The 13346-nt window shown below is 38.6% G+C and overlaps 1 protein-coding gene across 2 annotated transcripts in view; it reads left to right on the top strand.

Moving 5' to 3' along the window:
* Nucleotides 1-13346, top strand: part of gmcl1 (germ cell-less, spermatogenesis associated) — a 56973-nt gene that overhangs the window by 37435 nt on the left and 6192 nt on the right. For both annotated transcript variants that reach the window (XM_057819484.1, XM_057819483.1), the window contains 10 exons: nt 880-1046; nt 1138-1261; nt 3798-3894; nt 3964-4061; nt 4130-4242; nt 7083-7148; nt 8720-8804; nt 8971-9061; nt 9154-9294; nt 9377-9446. In XM_057819484.1, coding sequence (XP_057675467.1) covers nt 886-1046; nt 1138-1261; nt 3798-3894; nt 3964-4061; nt 4130-4242; nt 7083-7148; nt 8720-8804; nt 8971-9061; nt 9154-9294; nt 9377-9446 — 1046 coding nt within the window. In that variant the 5' untranslated portion in view covers nt 880-885. The remainder of the gene's footprint in view (nt 1-879; nt 1047-1137; nt 1262-3797; nt 3895-3963; nt 4062-4129; nt 4243-7082; nt 7149-8719; nt 8805-8970; nt 9062-9153; nt 9295-9376; nt 9447-13346) is intronic.

Below are 13346 nucleotides of genomic sequence, written 5' to 3'. Positions count from 1 at the left end.
CCAACAAAGGGTACATAACAAAGTAGAGCTGCAACGATTAATCGATTAACTCGAGTATTCGATTAGAAATAAATATTCGAATTAAATTTTGTTGCTTCGAGTATTCGTTCAATTAAAGTGACGTTGAAATGGTTTATTTTGAAAGTGTTTGGATTTACAGTAGTTTTATTGATTAGGGTGGATGCACTGCCCTCTGGTCTGCCTCTTTTCACATGGCTGAATCCAGCTGCTCCCTGTTAAGACCAACATAAACTAGGTTTTTGTTTGAACTCATGTTTTTTAATGCATTCATTATTTAGTTAATAGGTCTATTTAGCCGTTTTTTGTGGGAATGTGTGTCTGAACCATTTGTTAAGAGGATTGTTAAAAAAAAAAAAAAAAAAAAAAAGAACAACTAGCATTTTATAGCATCTAAGCTAGCGGACTTTTTCTATGTAAGTTAGCCAATTGATCTTTTGTTGTACATGGATCCTCATTTAAAAAAATATATACCTGTATATACTGTTTGAGGCTCAGCTCAGATATTTTAATTTTTCATGTTCCTTATCCGATTACTCGATTATTCAAACTAACTAGTCTATCGATTAATCGACTACTAAAATATTCGATAGCTGCAGCCCTATAACAAAGTATTGAGATGAACTTTTGGTATTGAGCAAATACTATTTTTCCACCATGATTTGCAAATAAATTCTTTAAAAATCAAACAATGTGATTTTCTTTTTATTTTTTCCACGTTCTGTCGCTCATGGTTGAGGTTTACCCATGTTGACAATTACAGGTCTCTCTAATCTTTTCAAGTGGGAGAATTTGCACAATTGGTGGTTGACTAAATACTTACTTGCCCTACTGTATTTGTGTTTTCATCGCTTTGTGCAGGAAAGGATGGGGAACATGGGAAGCAGGTTTCAGTCCTCCAAGGTACCAGAGGAAAGCGGCGAAAGCAGCCGCAAACATCAGTGCGAATGGAAGAGGAAACGAAATACGCAGTGCGACTGTGAAGATGAGAAGGAGGACGACGACGCCGTTCTCGATACGCCACGGAGGCAAGTCAATGGGCCCGACATTGTTGACTAACTTGCAAGTTGTACTGACATTTCTTTAACCATATTTGGGATTCTCGTTAATCTTTAATAGGAAGAAACTGAAAAGCACCTCCAATTATATTTATCAAACATTGTTTCTCAATGGAGAAAACAGCGACATTCGCATCAGCGCGCTGGGACAAGAGTGGAACCTTCATAAATTATACCTCTGCCAGGTAAAAAAAAAAGAGATATAACAAAGGTCATTCCTCGTTCCAATTTAATGTATGGATCCAGGGACAGAACTTAGGTTTTTTTTGGTTGTTTTTTTTTAAATAAATAAATAAAGATTCCACTTGTACCTCACACATACACCGGACGATCTTCTTGAGGGGACTGTAAAGTTATGTTTTTGTTTTTTTTTTTCTTTTTTGAAAATTTTATTTATTTTTTAAACAATGCTCTCAACAAATCATACACATATTCCCTTGCAAAAATTGCTAAATATAGCTCTAAACTGAATTACGAACGAACAAACAAACATGTTAGCTCAAACCAAAACTTACAACCTTATGTCGATCTTAACAGGGAGCAGCTGGATTCAGCCATGTTCGATGAGTTATCTCATATTGACTGTTGCCACGAGATTGCAGTGTATCCACCCATTTCAATAAAACTAAAGGGAGACACTTTAAAAACAAACCATTACAACGCCACTAATCGAATCCTTGAAGCAGCAAATTTCTCGACTTAATCAATTAGTCGTTGCAGCATTAATATCTACCCTCTCAAGCAAAAAACGTAGTTACGAATCTCAAAGAATTCAAGACGGCAAGAATCAAAATAAGGATACAAATTCATTTGTGCTATGATATTTAGCATGTGGATCCATTGACCGCTGTTCTTCTGGTGGTACGTTATTTTTTAGCATGTTGATCCATTGACCGGGGCAAAGATAAAGTCTTTACACACACGTGTATAAATTTAGTCGATAAATAAATAAATGGAGTGTACTTATACATTGAGAAAAGTAGCCGTCTCTCACTTACAGTGGGGCAAATAAGTATTTAGTCAATCACTAATTGTGCAAGTTCTCCAACTTGAAAATATTAGATAGGCCTGTAATTGTCAACATGGGTAAACCTCAACCATGAGAGACACAATGTGGGGGAAAAAAACCCAGAAAATCACATCGTTTGATTTTTAAAGAATTTATTTGCAAATCATGGTGGAAAATAAGTATTTGGCCAATACCAAAAGTTCATCTCAATACTTTGTTATGTACCCTTTGTTGGCAATAACGGAGGCCAAACGTTTTCTGTAACTTTTCACACACTGTTGCTGGTATTTTGGCCCATTCCTCCATGCAGATCTCCTCTAGAGCAGTGTTGTTTTGGGACTGTCGTTGGGCAACACGGACTTTCAACTCCTTCCACAGATTTTCTATGTGGTTGATACCTGGAGACTGGCTAGGCCACTCTAGGACTTTGAAATGCTTCTTACGAAGCCACTCCTTTGTTGCCTTGGCTGTGTGTTTGGGATCATTGTCATGCTGAAAGACCAGCCACGTCTCATCTTCAATGCCCTTGCTGACGGAAGGAGATTTTCTCTCAAAATCTCTCGATGCATGGCCCCATCCATTCTTTGCTTTACACAGATCAGTGGCCATGGTCCTTTTGCAGAAAAACAGCCCCAAAGCATGTTTCCACCCCCATGCTTCACAGTGGGTATGGTGTTCTTCTGTTGCAGTTCAGTATTCTTTCTCCTCCAAACACGAGAACCTGTGTTTCTACCAAAAAGTTCTATTTTGGTTTCATCTGACCATAACACATTCTCCCAGGCCTCTTCCGGATCATCCAAATGCTCTCTAGCGAACCGCAGACTGGCCTGGACGTGTACTTTCTTCAGCAGGGGGACACGTCTGGCAGTGCAGGATTTGAGTCCCTGCCGGCGCATTGTGTTAGAGATAGTAGCCTTTGTTACTGTGGTCCCACCTCTCTGTAGATCATTCACTAGGTCCCCCCGTGTGGTTCTGGGATTTTTTTGCTCACCGTTCTTGTTATCATTTTGACGCCACGGGGTGAGATCTTGCATGGAGCCCCAGATCGAGGAAGATTATCAGTGGTCTTGTATGTCTTCCATTTTCTAATAATTTCTCCCACAGTTGATATCTTTACACCAAGCATTTTACCTATTGCAGATTCAGTCTTCCCAGCCTGGTGCAGGTCTACAATTTTGTCTCTGGTGTCCTTCGACAGCTCTCTGGTCTTGGCCATAGTGGAGTTTGGAGTGTGACTGATTGAGCTTGTGGACAGGTGTCTTTTATACCGATAATGAGTTAAAACAGGTGCCATTAATACAGGTAACAAGTGGAGCCTCGTTAGAAGAAGTCAGACCTCTTTGACAGCTAGAAACCTTGCTTGTCTGTACAGTAGGTGACCATTTTCCACTCTAATTTGGAAATAAATTCTTTAAAAACCAAACAATGTGATTTTCAGTTTTTTTTTCCACATTGTGTCTCTCATGGTTGAGTTTTACCCATTTTGACAATTACAGGCCTCTCTAATCTTTTCAAGTAGGAGAACTTGCACAATTGGTGGTTGACTAAATACTTATTTGCCCCACTGTATGTCATGGTGACATAAACTAACTTGGACTTGTATATTGTGATCTAATTGCAGTACCATTTTTTGACATCAATCCTACATTGTTAACCTTTAACCTTACTAATGTTGCCTTTCCTAACCTTTGCCGTCTTTTGCCCTTTCTCAGTCAGGGTATTTTTCCAGTATGTTTAGCGGCTCTTGGAAGGAGTCTAATATGATAGAAATCAACCTGGAGATACCTGACCAGAACATTGACATAGAAGGTGAGGAGGCAAGTGAATGATGTTGTGTGCTGTTTTCATCAACTTGTCCTCTTTTTTGTGTGGATCAAGCTCTGCATGTCGTCTTTGGATCCTTGTACCGTGATGACGTTCTCATCAAGCCCAGTGGGGTTGTCAGTATCCTTGCAGCTGCTTGCATGCTACAGCTGGTTAGTAAATGGATTTACCGTTTAGGTAAAATTGCACTACTGTGACATGGAGGTTATTGTTCCGGCAGGATCCTTTGATACAACAGTGCGGCGAGACGATGAAGGAAAACATCAGCTCTAAGACTGTGTGTGGCTACTATGCTTCCTCTTGCATCTACGGCTTGGATTCCGTCATGAAAAAGTCAGTGCTTGTTTTCTTCCAAGAGCTAAATCTGACTTTAAAATGGAAGTTTGTGTTTAGTTTCTAATGGCTTGTTTAATCATCCTGACATTGCTGTCTGGTGGAGCGACTTCCACAATGTGACCCAGCGCAGCAAAATATTGACCTTTTTGTGGGTGTTTTTTATTTTTATTTTATTTTTATTTTTTTAACAATTTCTGTTTCTGTATGCATCCAAAACATGTTAATTTCATTTCAGTATAAAATTAATTCTTAATGTCATTGAACCTCATCAACAACCAAAGGGTCTCGATTGATTGATGCCAGTTCAGTCCACTGCGATCCATTTACAGTGATATCAAAATTGCAGTCAGACTGTTAGCAATATCTTGCGTCTTCCAAAGAGCCATTAAACTGTTTTTATACCTTGAGAATCTGCTAAAAAGTCATTTTTAGTAATTGTACCGCACACGAAAAAAAACAGGATGGTATACAGTATTTGGAAGAAGAAATGAATAAACCAATCAGAGGCCAGAATTTTGTTAGCAACATGCTAATGATTTTCATTCTGAAAAATCTTTCCATATTCCCTGATACTTTTTTTTCTGTCTTAGGCAGTTGCGTTTTTTTTTTTTTTTTTTTTTTTTTACACAAGTGCAATTCATCAGCTTTCAATTTGTTAAAGGGATCCTCTATTTTTAGGACAAGTAATTCTTAAAAGATAAATGTTAGTATGAGTTATAATAATTTGATATTAAAACCCCTCTTAATGTTTTTGTTTTAATAAAGTTTGTAAAATTATTTTAGGTGATCGGTCGCCATTCTTGTTACGTCGCAGTGCGTGACGTCACCGGGACCGTTGCCGAAATTCCAGCGTGTCACTCGTTAGCTTTCCCAACATGTCGTCGGTTCTACCCTTCCAATTTGAACCAGATCTGAAACGTGAGGAGCAGGACAACACTGTCGGTCGTTCACAAGACGAGCTTCAGGGAAAAATACGTGCAGCCAATACCTGATAAGACAAAAGTTGGGCAAAATTCTCAATGACAACAGAGCGAGAGAGCGTATGCTGTTGGGAACTCCGGTTGAGAGGGAGAGTGTATGCTGTTGGGAACTCCGGTTTTATTAGCAGATATTCAAGGTAAGGATATTGCGTTTTCAAACTTATCCCAATATAATTATGTAGATTGTTAGCATCCAGAGCTGTCGTGTGCTTTACATACAGTACAGGCCAAAGAGCACACCTTGTGTAATCCATGTCTTGTACATTGTAATGCGTGGTAGGTAGGATACATGTATAAAAGTACCAAAAAGGGGAGAAGCTTCCACCTATGCAAATTTTATTCACAAAAAAATATTTCCACCTTGACCACTCTTCACTCAGGAGCTCTGCAGTACGCAAACATGCGTTCCCTGACGAACTCCAACATTGTTGTAAGGTCCATGTCAGAGTCACTGTCGTCACTGTAGCGTGCCATAGTGCTTTGATTATTTGGTATGATTTGGGGAAAACTCCCACGAAGAATAGTCAACAAAAAAGATTGAAATAGTAATCCAAATCCGCGTTTTTTATCCACTCGAAGATCCAGGAATTAGACCGATCCCATGGCAATGTTGCAGCCGCGATCAGGCCGTCGATTCCACAAAATAGATTGATCCGAAAAGCCGCTGTGGGACCGACGAATAAAAAAAATAGATCCGAAACCAATATTGCAGACGTGGTGGGACTGTCGGATCCAGAAAATAGACGGATCCCTCACTTGACTGAGGATCCAGGAAAAATGTTCGGGCGCCAGTTGTAACGCGTGGTGGGTAGGATACGTGCATACAGGGACCAAAAAGGCGGAGAAGCTTCCACTTATGCACATTTATTCACTAAAAATAATAATTCCACCTTGACCACTCACTTCACTCCCCTTGTTTCCATTTGACTGGAAATTGCATCCAAAAGTAGCACATTGTGGCATTTTACTTCACGAGTTTAGGCAGCAATAAGCAATTGTTGAACACGCTACACATTTGGAAAGATCCCAATGACGTAATTGCTGCGAGCCCGCAAACCATGGCGCCAACTAACGGTCAAAATATGTAGTAAATATTATGAAATATTGCCATTGATTTAACATTTTATGTGTTTCTAATAACATATTTTAGTACAAGAGAACAATTGTGGTTTATTAGAGCCTACATGTATTTAAGGTACAGGATCGCTTTAACACGTAACAAAACAAAACAAAACAAAAATTCCTGAAAGAGTTTTAGTTATTAGTTCCTCGTAACTGCCACTACTGGTAAAATGATTCATGTCATCTATGAACAGAATCATTGTCAGTACTTAAGATACATTAAAAATACCATTTATATACACAGTGAAAAGTTTAAGCCCTAACACTGACCCCTGGGGAATCCCACATGAAATACCAAGTTTGTCTGACGTACAACAGCCTATTTTTTCTTATTGTTGCATACCGTTCCATACCATAGCTGCAATTGAAGTAATTCTTTGAATTTTAAATCCATATTGACCTGCATTTATTATTCGATGTTTCTCAATGAACTTTTCAAATCTAGAAATTAGTCTTAGTCGAGTACATTTTACAAAATCCAATTTTTGAATACTTAATGATGTTTATTTTATGATAGTACAACTTTGAATCCATAAAAGAGGTCTTCATGGAACATGTAATCAGGAAATGTCAATTTCGAACTTTTGAAACACCGAAACATTATTGCCTTTTATTTCGGAATCTTTGTGGGACTTTCGACTCATTGTGCTCTGCTAGGCAACACATTTTAGTTTGTTATGCCACAAAGGTTGTTCACACTCCGAATTGCTGCTGATTTGACCTGTCTTTGTGCAGATGTCTGGAATGGCTTCTAAACAACCTCATGACACACCAAAATGTGGAGTTGATGAAAGAAATTGGGTAAGCGTATTAATGACAAGAACACAAAAACATATATGGATGATTTTCATAAAGCTAACCTAATTTATATTTGAAGAAATTTAAGGATATAGTCATGAAGACCTGAAGTAGTTCATTTTTAGTCAAAAGATGGTTATGTCTATCATGTGGCATGACCATGATTTGTTTCCAAAAGAGTATTTCGGAAGTTTTTAACTGATTTTAGAGTCGCAAATTCATGAAAAAAAAGGTGTCTAAAACTACATAAATGAGTACATTATTGTAAGCTATAATGTTTTCCTACTTTGTATAAAAGAATATTAGTTGTCTGACAATGACTTTTTAACCGATATCCAATATTGTCCAACTCCAAAAATCCGATACTGATATCAAACAGATACAGATATATGTGGTGTCTTAACATATGGCTAATTGTATTGTGATGCACTACTAGATGCTTTAATAATGATAAATATAACAACTTCAAGGCTTTCCAAATAAACATTCAGTGAAAAATAAGAACAACGCACCTGAAGCATGCAAAGTGCAAAACTGTAAACGAGTCTCCAATCCAAAGACAAAAAGATAAGTGCCTATATTGCACCACTATATTTTTGTTGAAATCAAAATAGTGCAAACATCAGTTTTTTGGATCAAGTGCAAAGTGCCAATAAGTCACTGAGATATGCATATTAGCCCACTCAAAACGGGTATTGGAAAAACCGCTATCATTTTGGAATGCTTTTATCGGCCTGTTTTATCAGGCACCTGATAATATTGGAAAATATTGTAGGAAAATTTAGTGTCCAAGCATGCAGCTTTCATTACTGTTGCACTGTGCATGGTTCACAGTGTTAAAAAAAAATATTATTCTGACCCATAATGCACCACAAAGAAGGCAAGACAAAAGATGGCTACAAGGTAAGATTTAGTACTGCAACGATTAATCAATTAAGTCGAGTAATTCGATTATAAAAAAGCTTCGAATAAAATTTTGTTAGCCAATTGTTCTTTTTGTTGTACAGTACTTAGATCCTCATTCATTTACTTTTTTTATACCGTTTGAGGCCAAGCTCAGGTATTTTATTTATTCTTAACTGAAAGTGCAATTCTGCATAGTGTGAAGAAACACTTGGGAGGTTTATTTTTTTGCTCTTTTGAAAGTGCCATCTTAGCAAACCTTGGTTTAACTTCTCCTAAACTTGATTCTGAAACCTAGTAAATGTTCCTAATCCGATTACTCAAAGTAACTAATCAATTACTAAAATAATAGCTGCAGCCCTAGTAAGATTGTTTGGCCTTTTTTAATATTGTAAATAGTTAGGTTTATATGCTTACTTCCCCATGATAGTTGATCATTACCATAGTGTGTACATGCTACATGTTTTTAGACATTAATCAATTGGGTATTTTACTGTAAATAAAATATTAGGGAGTTCAAACTGTTGATGGAAAAAAATTACTAAGTCAGCATTGCATTTTGCTATTTTAAGATGGCTTGGGTAAATGTCATTCATTACCGTAATACATAGTTCCCATGAGAGTCACCCATTTGCAATTCTACACCCTTGAACCTTATCTTTCTCTTTCAGAACAGAGTTGATGGAGCAGCTCATCCAGTCATCTGATCTGTTTGTCATGCAGGTAGAGATGGATGTCTACACTGCTCTAAAGAAGGTATATATTTATTTTTATGCCGCAATGACTTGACTTGCTAACCCAAAGTCCCAGCGACCATATTTTTGCCAATTACTTGACTCAACGCCTTCACCGACAATGCCGTCAAATCTAATCAATGGCAGTGAATGAATTAATGAGTTTCATGATTTTGTCTTTTCATCAGTGGATGTTCCTCCAGCTCGACCCCTTGTGGGACGGACCCATCAAGCAGCTTCTGTCCGATGCCGACGCCTGGCTATGCAAGCGGAGGACAGGTACTACGTGTGTTTTAAAAAAAAAAAAAAGACTATGCTTCTTTTTGTTTACTTTTTATGACTTATTTTGTTGTTGTTGATGTGATTTCCAGACTTGTGTGAGAGGGAGCCCTTCCTAAACACTGAGGAAGGTGCCCCTTTTGCCCGCGTGTTCAAACACGTGCGCCTCCAATTTATCGTCAACGACCTCGCTTCCGCACGCATTTTGGAGAAGGACAACATTTTACCTTCTGGTATATGTCAATTTAATTTGAATTCTGTAAATGTACCAAGAAAAACACGAACCATTTTCTTTACTTTAATTTATTCTTCCAGATTGGTTGTTAGCCGTATACAAGACACAGTGGTTCGCCATGTTGCGGACAGAATTTGACAATGATAATGGGTAAGAAGCCCATCCCTGTGTATATACAGTTGTGTTCAAAATTAGTGTTTGATATCATATTTTTACTTTAAATTTTCTTTTTTTTTTTTTTTTCTTTTTTAAATCTTATTCATAATTGTATCATGGCATTCGTCGGTATCACACTTAATGTATTTTCCGACTATAAGTTGCTCTGGAGTTTACAGTGTATCACAAAAGTGAGTACACCCCTGGCATTTCTGCAGATATTTATATCTTTTCATGGGACAACACTGACAAAATGACACTTTGACACAATAAAAAGTAGTCTGTGTGCAGTTTATATAATAGAGTTAATTTATTTTCCCCTCAAAATAACTCAAAATATAGCCATTAATACCGAAACCCCTGGCAACAAAAATGCGTACACCGCACGGGAACTATGTACATCCCTAAATATTCAAATTGAGTACTGCTTGTCATTTTCCCTCCAAAATGTCATGTGACTCGTTACAGGAGTGTGCTGTCAGTATTGCTACAGAGATTGAAGAGGTGGGGGGTCAGCCTGTTAGTGCTCAGACCATACGCCGCACTCTACATCAAATTGGTTTGCATGGCTGTCACCCCAGGAGGAAGCCTCTTCTGAAGACGGTACACAAGAAAGCCCGCCCGTCTTATCAGACCATAGGACATGGTTCCAGTAATTCATGTGCTTTGTTGACATGTCTTCAGCAAACTGTTTGTGGGCTTTCTTGTGTACCGTCTTCAGAAAAGGCTTCCTCCTGGGGTGACAGCCATGCACACCAATTTGATGTAGAGTGCGGCGTATGGTCTGAGCACTGACAGGCTGACCCCCTCACCTCTTCAATCTCTGCAGCAATGCTGACACCACTCCTGTAACAAGTCACATGACATTTTGGAGGGAAACTGACAAACAGTACTCAATTTGGACATTTAGGGATGTACGTTTTTTCAAAGGGGTGTACTCACTTTTGTTGTCAAGGGTTTAGATATTAATGGCTATATTTTGAGTTATTTTGAGAGGAAAGTATCTTAACTCTATTATATAAGCTGCACTCAGACTACTTTTCATTGTGTCAAAGTGTCATTTTGTCAGTGTTGTGCCATGAAAAGATATACTTAAATATCTGCAGAAATGCCAGGGGTGTACTCACTTTTGTGATACACTGTCAGTCAAACAAATGAAAAATGCATCAGACAAAGAAAAAACAGCAGCTAATTCGCACTAGACTATAAGTCAAATTTTGGGAGTTAAATGTTCCGTATGTTGTCCGTCATTGTTGCTCAAACGCAGTGACGCAGCAACAAAAGAGTAGTTAAAACGAATTAAATAGTTGTCAAAACTAAGCAATTTCCGCCACTTTTCACACAGTCAGGAATATACATACTGCTGCTAGTCTTAACATAAAACCCCTTTAGCTTAGCAAGCCAATACATTACAACACCTCAGCTGATATAGATGATATTAATATATTTAATACTTTAAGAGCCTTAACATTTCTTGGCTTTTTAATTACAAGCCAAGAGCGCCCTCTCGCAGCTGATTGCGGGTAATGTTTACTCCATGGTCGGCCAGTATAAACATTTCAGAATACAGGTAGTTCCTCGGGTTACGAACTAGTTCCGTTCCTACGCTAGCAACGTAACCTGAATTCCGTGCAAGTCGGAATTAACCCTTTAAGTACCCCGGAATACCTGCTAAATTTCAAAATAACTATCCAAATACATGTATTATAGGTCATTGTACTGTACACGCCAAGACGTTAAAGCTAAGTCCTAGGTAGACAGCGAGCTAAGCTGTATCCCCCACCCCCTCTCTCACTCGGCTGGAGGACTTCTTCGTAAATGTAGATGCGCTCGTCCTCGTGTATGCGCGTGCACTCTTTTTCATGTGTGCAAATACGTTCTTCGTGTGTACATGCGTTCCTACTGGCGTGCGAAAGTACTACCTGCTCTACGCTTCCTACGTCAAAATAAAAGCATGCATCGCAAAACAGAAGCGTCTCACTGAAGTTATTTTAGCCAAAGGGGGTAACACTAGCTATTGGATGGTAGGGTGTCCTAACTTTTTCCTCAGTTAGATTATGCATTTTTGTTGATTTATATGGGTTAATGAGTAAAACAATGGTAATTTTTGTTTTTTACCTGCAATTAAATCACTTTCTTTTCCCAGAGATAAAAACAAAATCAGACATTGATATGTGAACTTTTCTTAATAAAGAACTGAATATTTAATCGGGTGTCTTAATTTTTTCACATTGCTGTATATGTGAAACAATATAGAGAGAAACGTTAATTAACAAAATTAAATAAATAAACAAAAGAGGCTGGCTAATCAGAAACAATAGAAAAACAAACTTAGAACAGGGGAGCCAAACTTTACAGAAACCGTTTTCAAAACCTCGCATTGTAAATCTTTTCAAGGTCCATACACAAAATAACATCCCTTATCCAGTGAGTGTAAGAAGGTGGATTTGGGTCTTTCCATCCTAATCAAATGACTCTCCTTTCAATTATACATGAAAAAGAAAGCCGTTTTTGTTTAGTATGTATTGAGATCAGGTCTGGGGCAACTCCAAATATGCCGGTCAAGGGGTTCGTCTCAATAAAGCACAGCAGGACTTCAGATAAAGTTCCAGTGCAACAGGACCAAAACAACTATACAAAACACTATATGACATCTGTCACAAGTCAGGTCTACATTTGGGTAAATCCGCGACAGTTTAGCTTTGTCATAAGCATTCTATGTTTTAACATTATACAGTGGGGCAAATAAGTAATTAGTCAACCACCATTTGTGCAAGTTCTTCTACTTGAAAAGACTAGAGAGGCCTGTAATTGTCAACATGGGTAAACCTCAACCATGCGAGACTGAATGTGGGGGGAAAAAAAACAGAAAATCACATTGTTTGATTTTTAAAGAATTTATTTCCAAATTAGAATGAAAAATAAGTATTTGGTCACCTGAAAACAAGCAAAATTTCTGGCTGTCAAAGAGGTCTAACTTCTTCTAACGAGGTCTAACGAGGCTCCACTCGTTACCTGTATTAATGGCACCTGTTTTAACTCATTATTGGTATAAAAGCTCAGTCAGTCACACTCCAAACTCCACTATGGCCAAGACCAAAGAGCTGTCGAAGGACACCAGAGACAAAATTGTAGACCTGCACCAGGCTGGGAAGACTGAATCTGCTATAGGTAAAATGCTTGGTGTAAAGAAATCAACTGTGGGAGCAAATATTAGAAAATGGGAGACAAACAAGACCACTGATAATCTCCCTCGATCAGGGGCTCCATGCAAGATCTCTCCTCCTGGTGTCAAAATGATAACAAGAACGGTGAGCAAAAATCCCAGAACCACACGGGGGGACCTAGTGAATGACCTACAGAGAGCTGGGACCACAGTAACAAAGGCTACTATCAGTAACACAGTGCGCCGCCAGGGACTCAAATCCTGCACTGCCAGATGTGTCCCACTGCTGAAGAAAGTACACGTCCAGGCCCATCTGCGGTTCGCCAGAGAGCATTTGGATGTTCCAGAAGAGGACTGGGAGAATGTTTTTTGGTCAGATGAAACCAAAATAGAACTTTTTGGTAGAAAGACAGGTTCTCGTGTTTGGAGGTGAAAGAATACTGAATTGCATCTGAAGAACACCATACCCACTGTGAAGCATGGGGGTGGAAACATCATGCTTTGGGGCTGTTTTTCAGCAAAGGGACCAGGACGACTGATCTGTGTAAAGCAGACATGTCCAGAGTCCGGCCCGGGGGCCAAATGTGGCCCGTGGTCAAATTTCATCCGGCCCCCAGCCTCTGTCATAAAATCAATAAAATCTGGCCCGCACACAGACTTAATAAATTGGTCAGCAGTACTGCTACCAACTTACGCACTAAATGCTGCTCCTCATTTACCCACTAAAA

Source organism: Corythoichthys intestinalis, chromosome 17 (assembly GCF_030265065.1).
Source record: "Corythoichthys intestinalis isolate RoL2023-P3 chromosome 17, ASM3026506v1, whole genome shotgun sequence".
NCBI classification, from domain to species: Eukaryota; Metazoa; Chordata; class Actinopteri; order Syngnathiformes; family Syngnathidae; genus Corythoichthys; species Corythoichthys intestinalis.
This window is presented reverse-complemented; position numbering and strand designations above follow the sequence as displayed.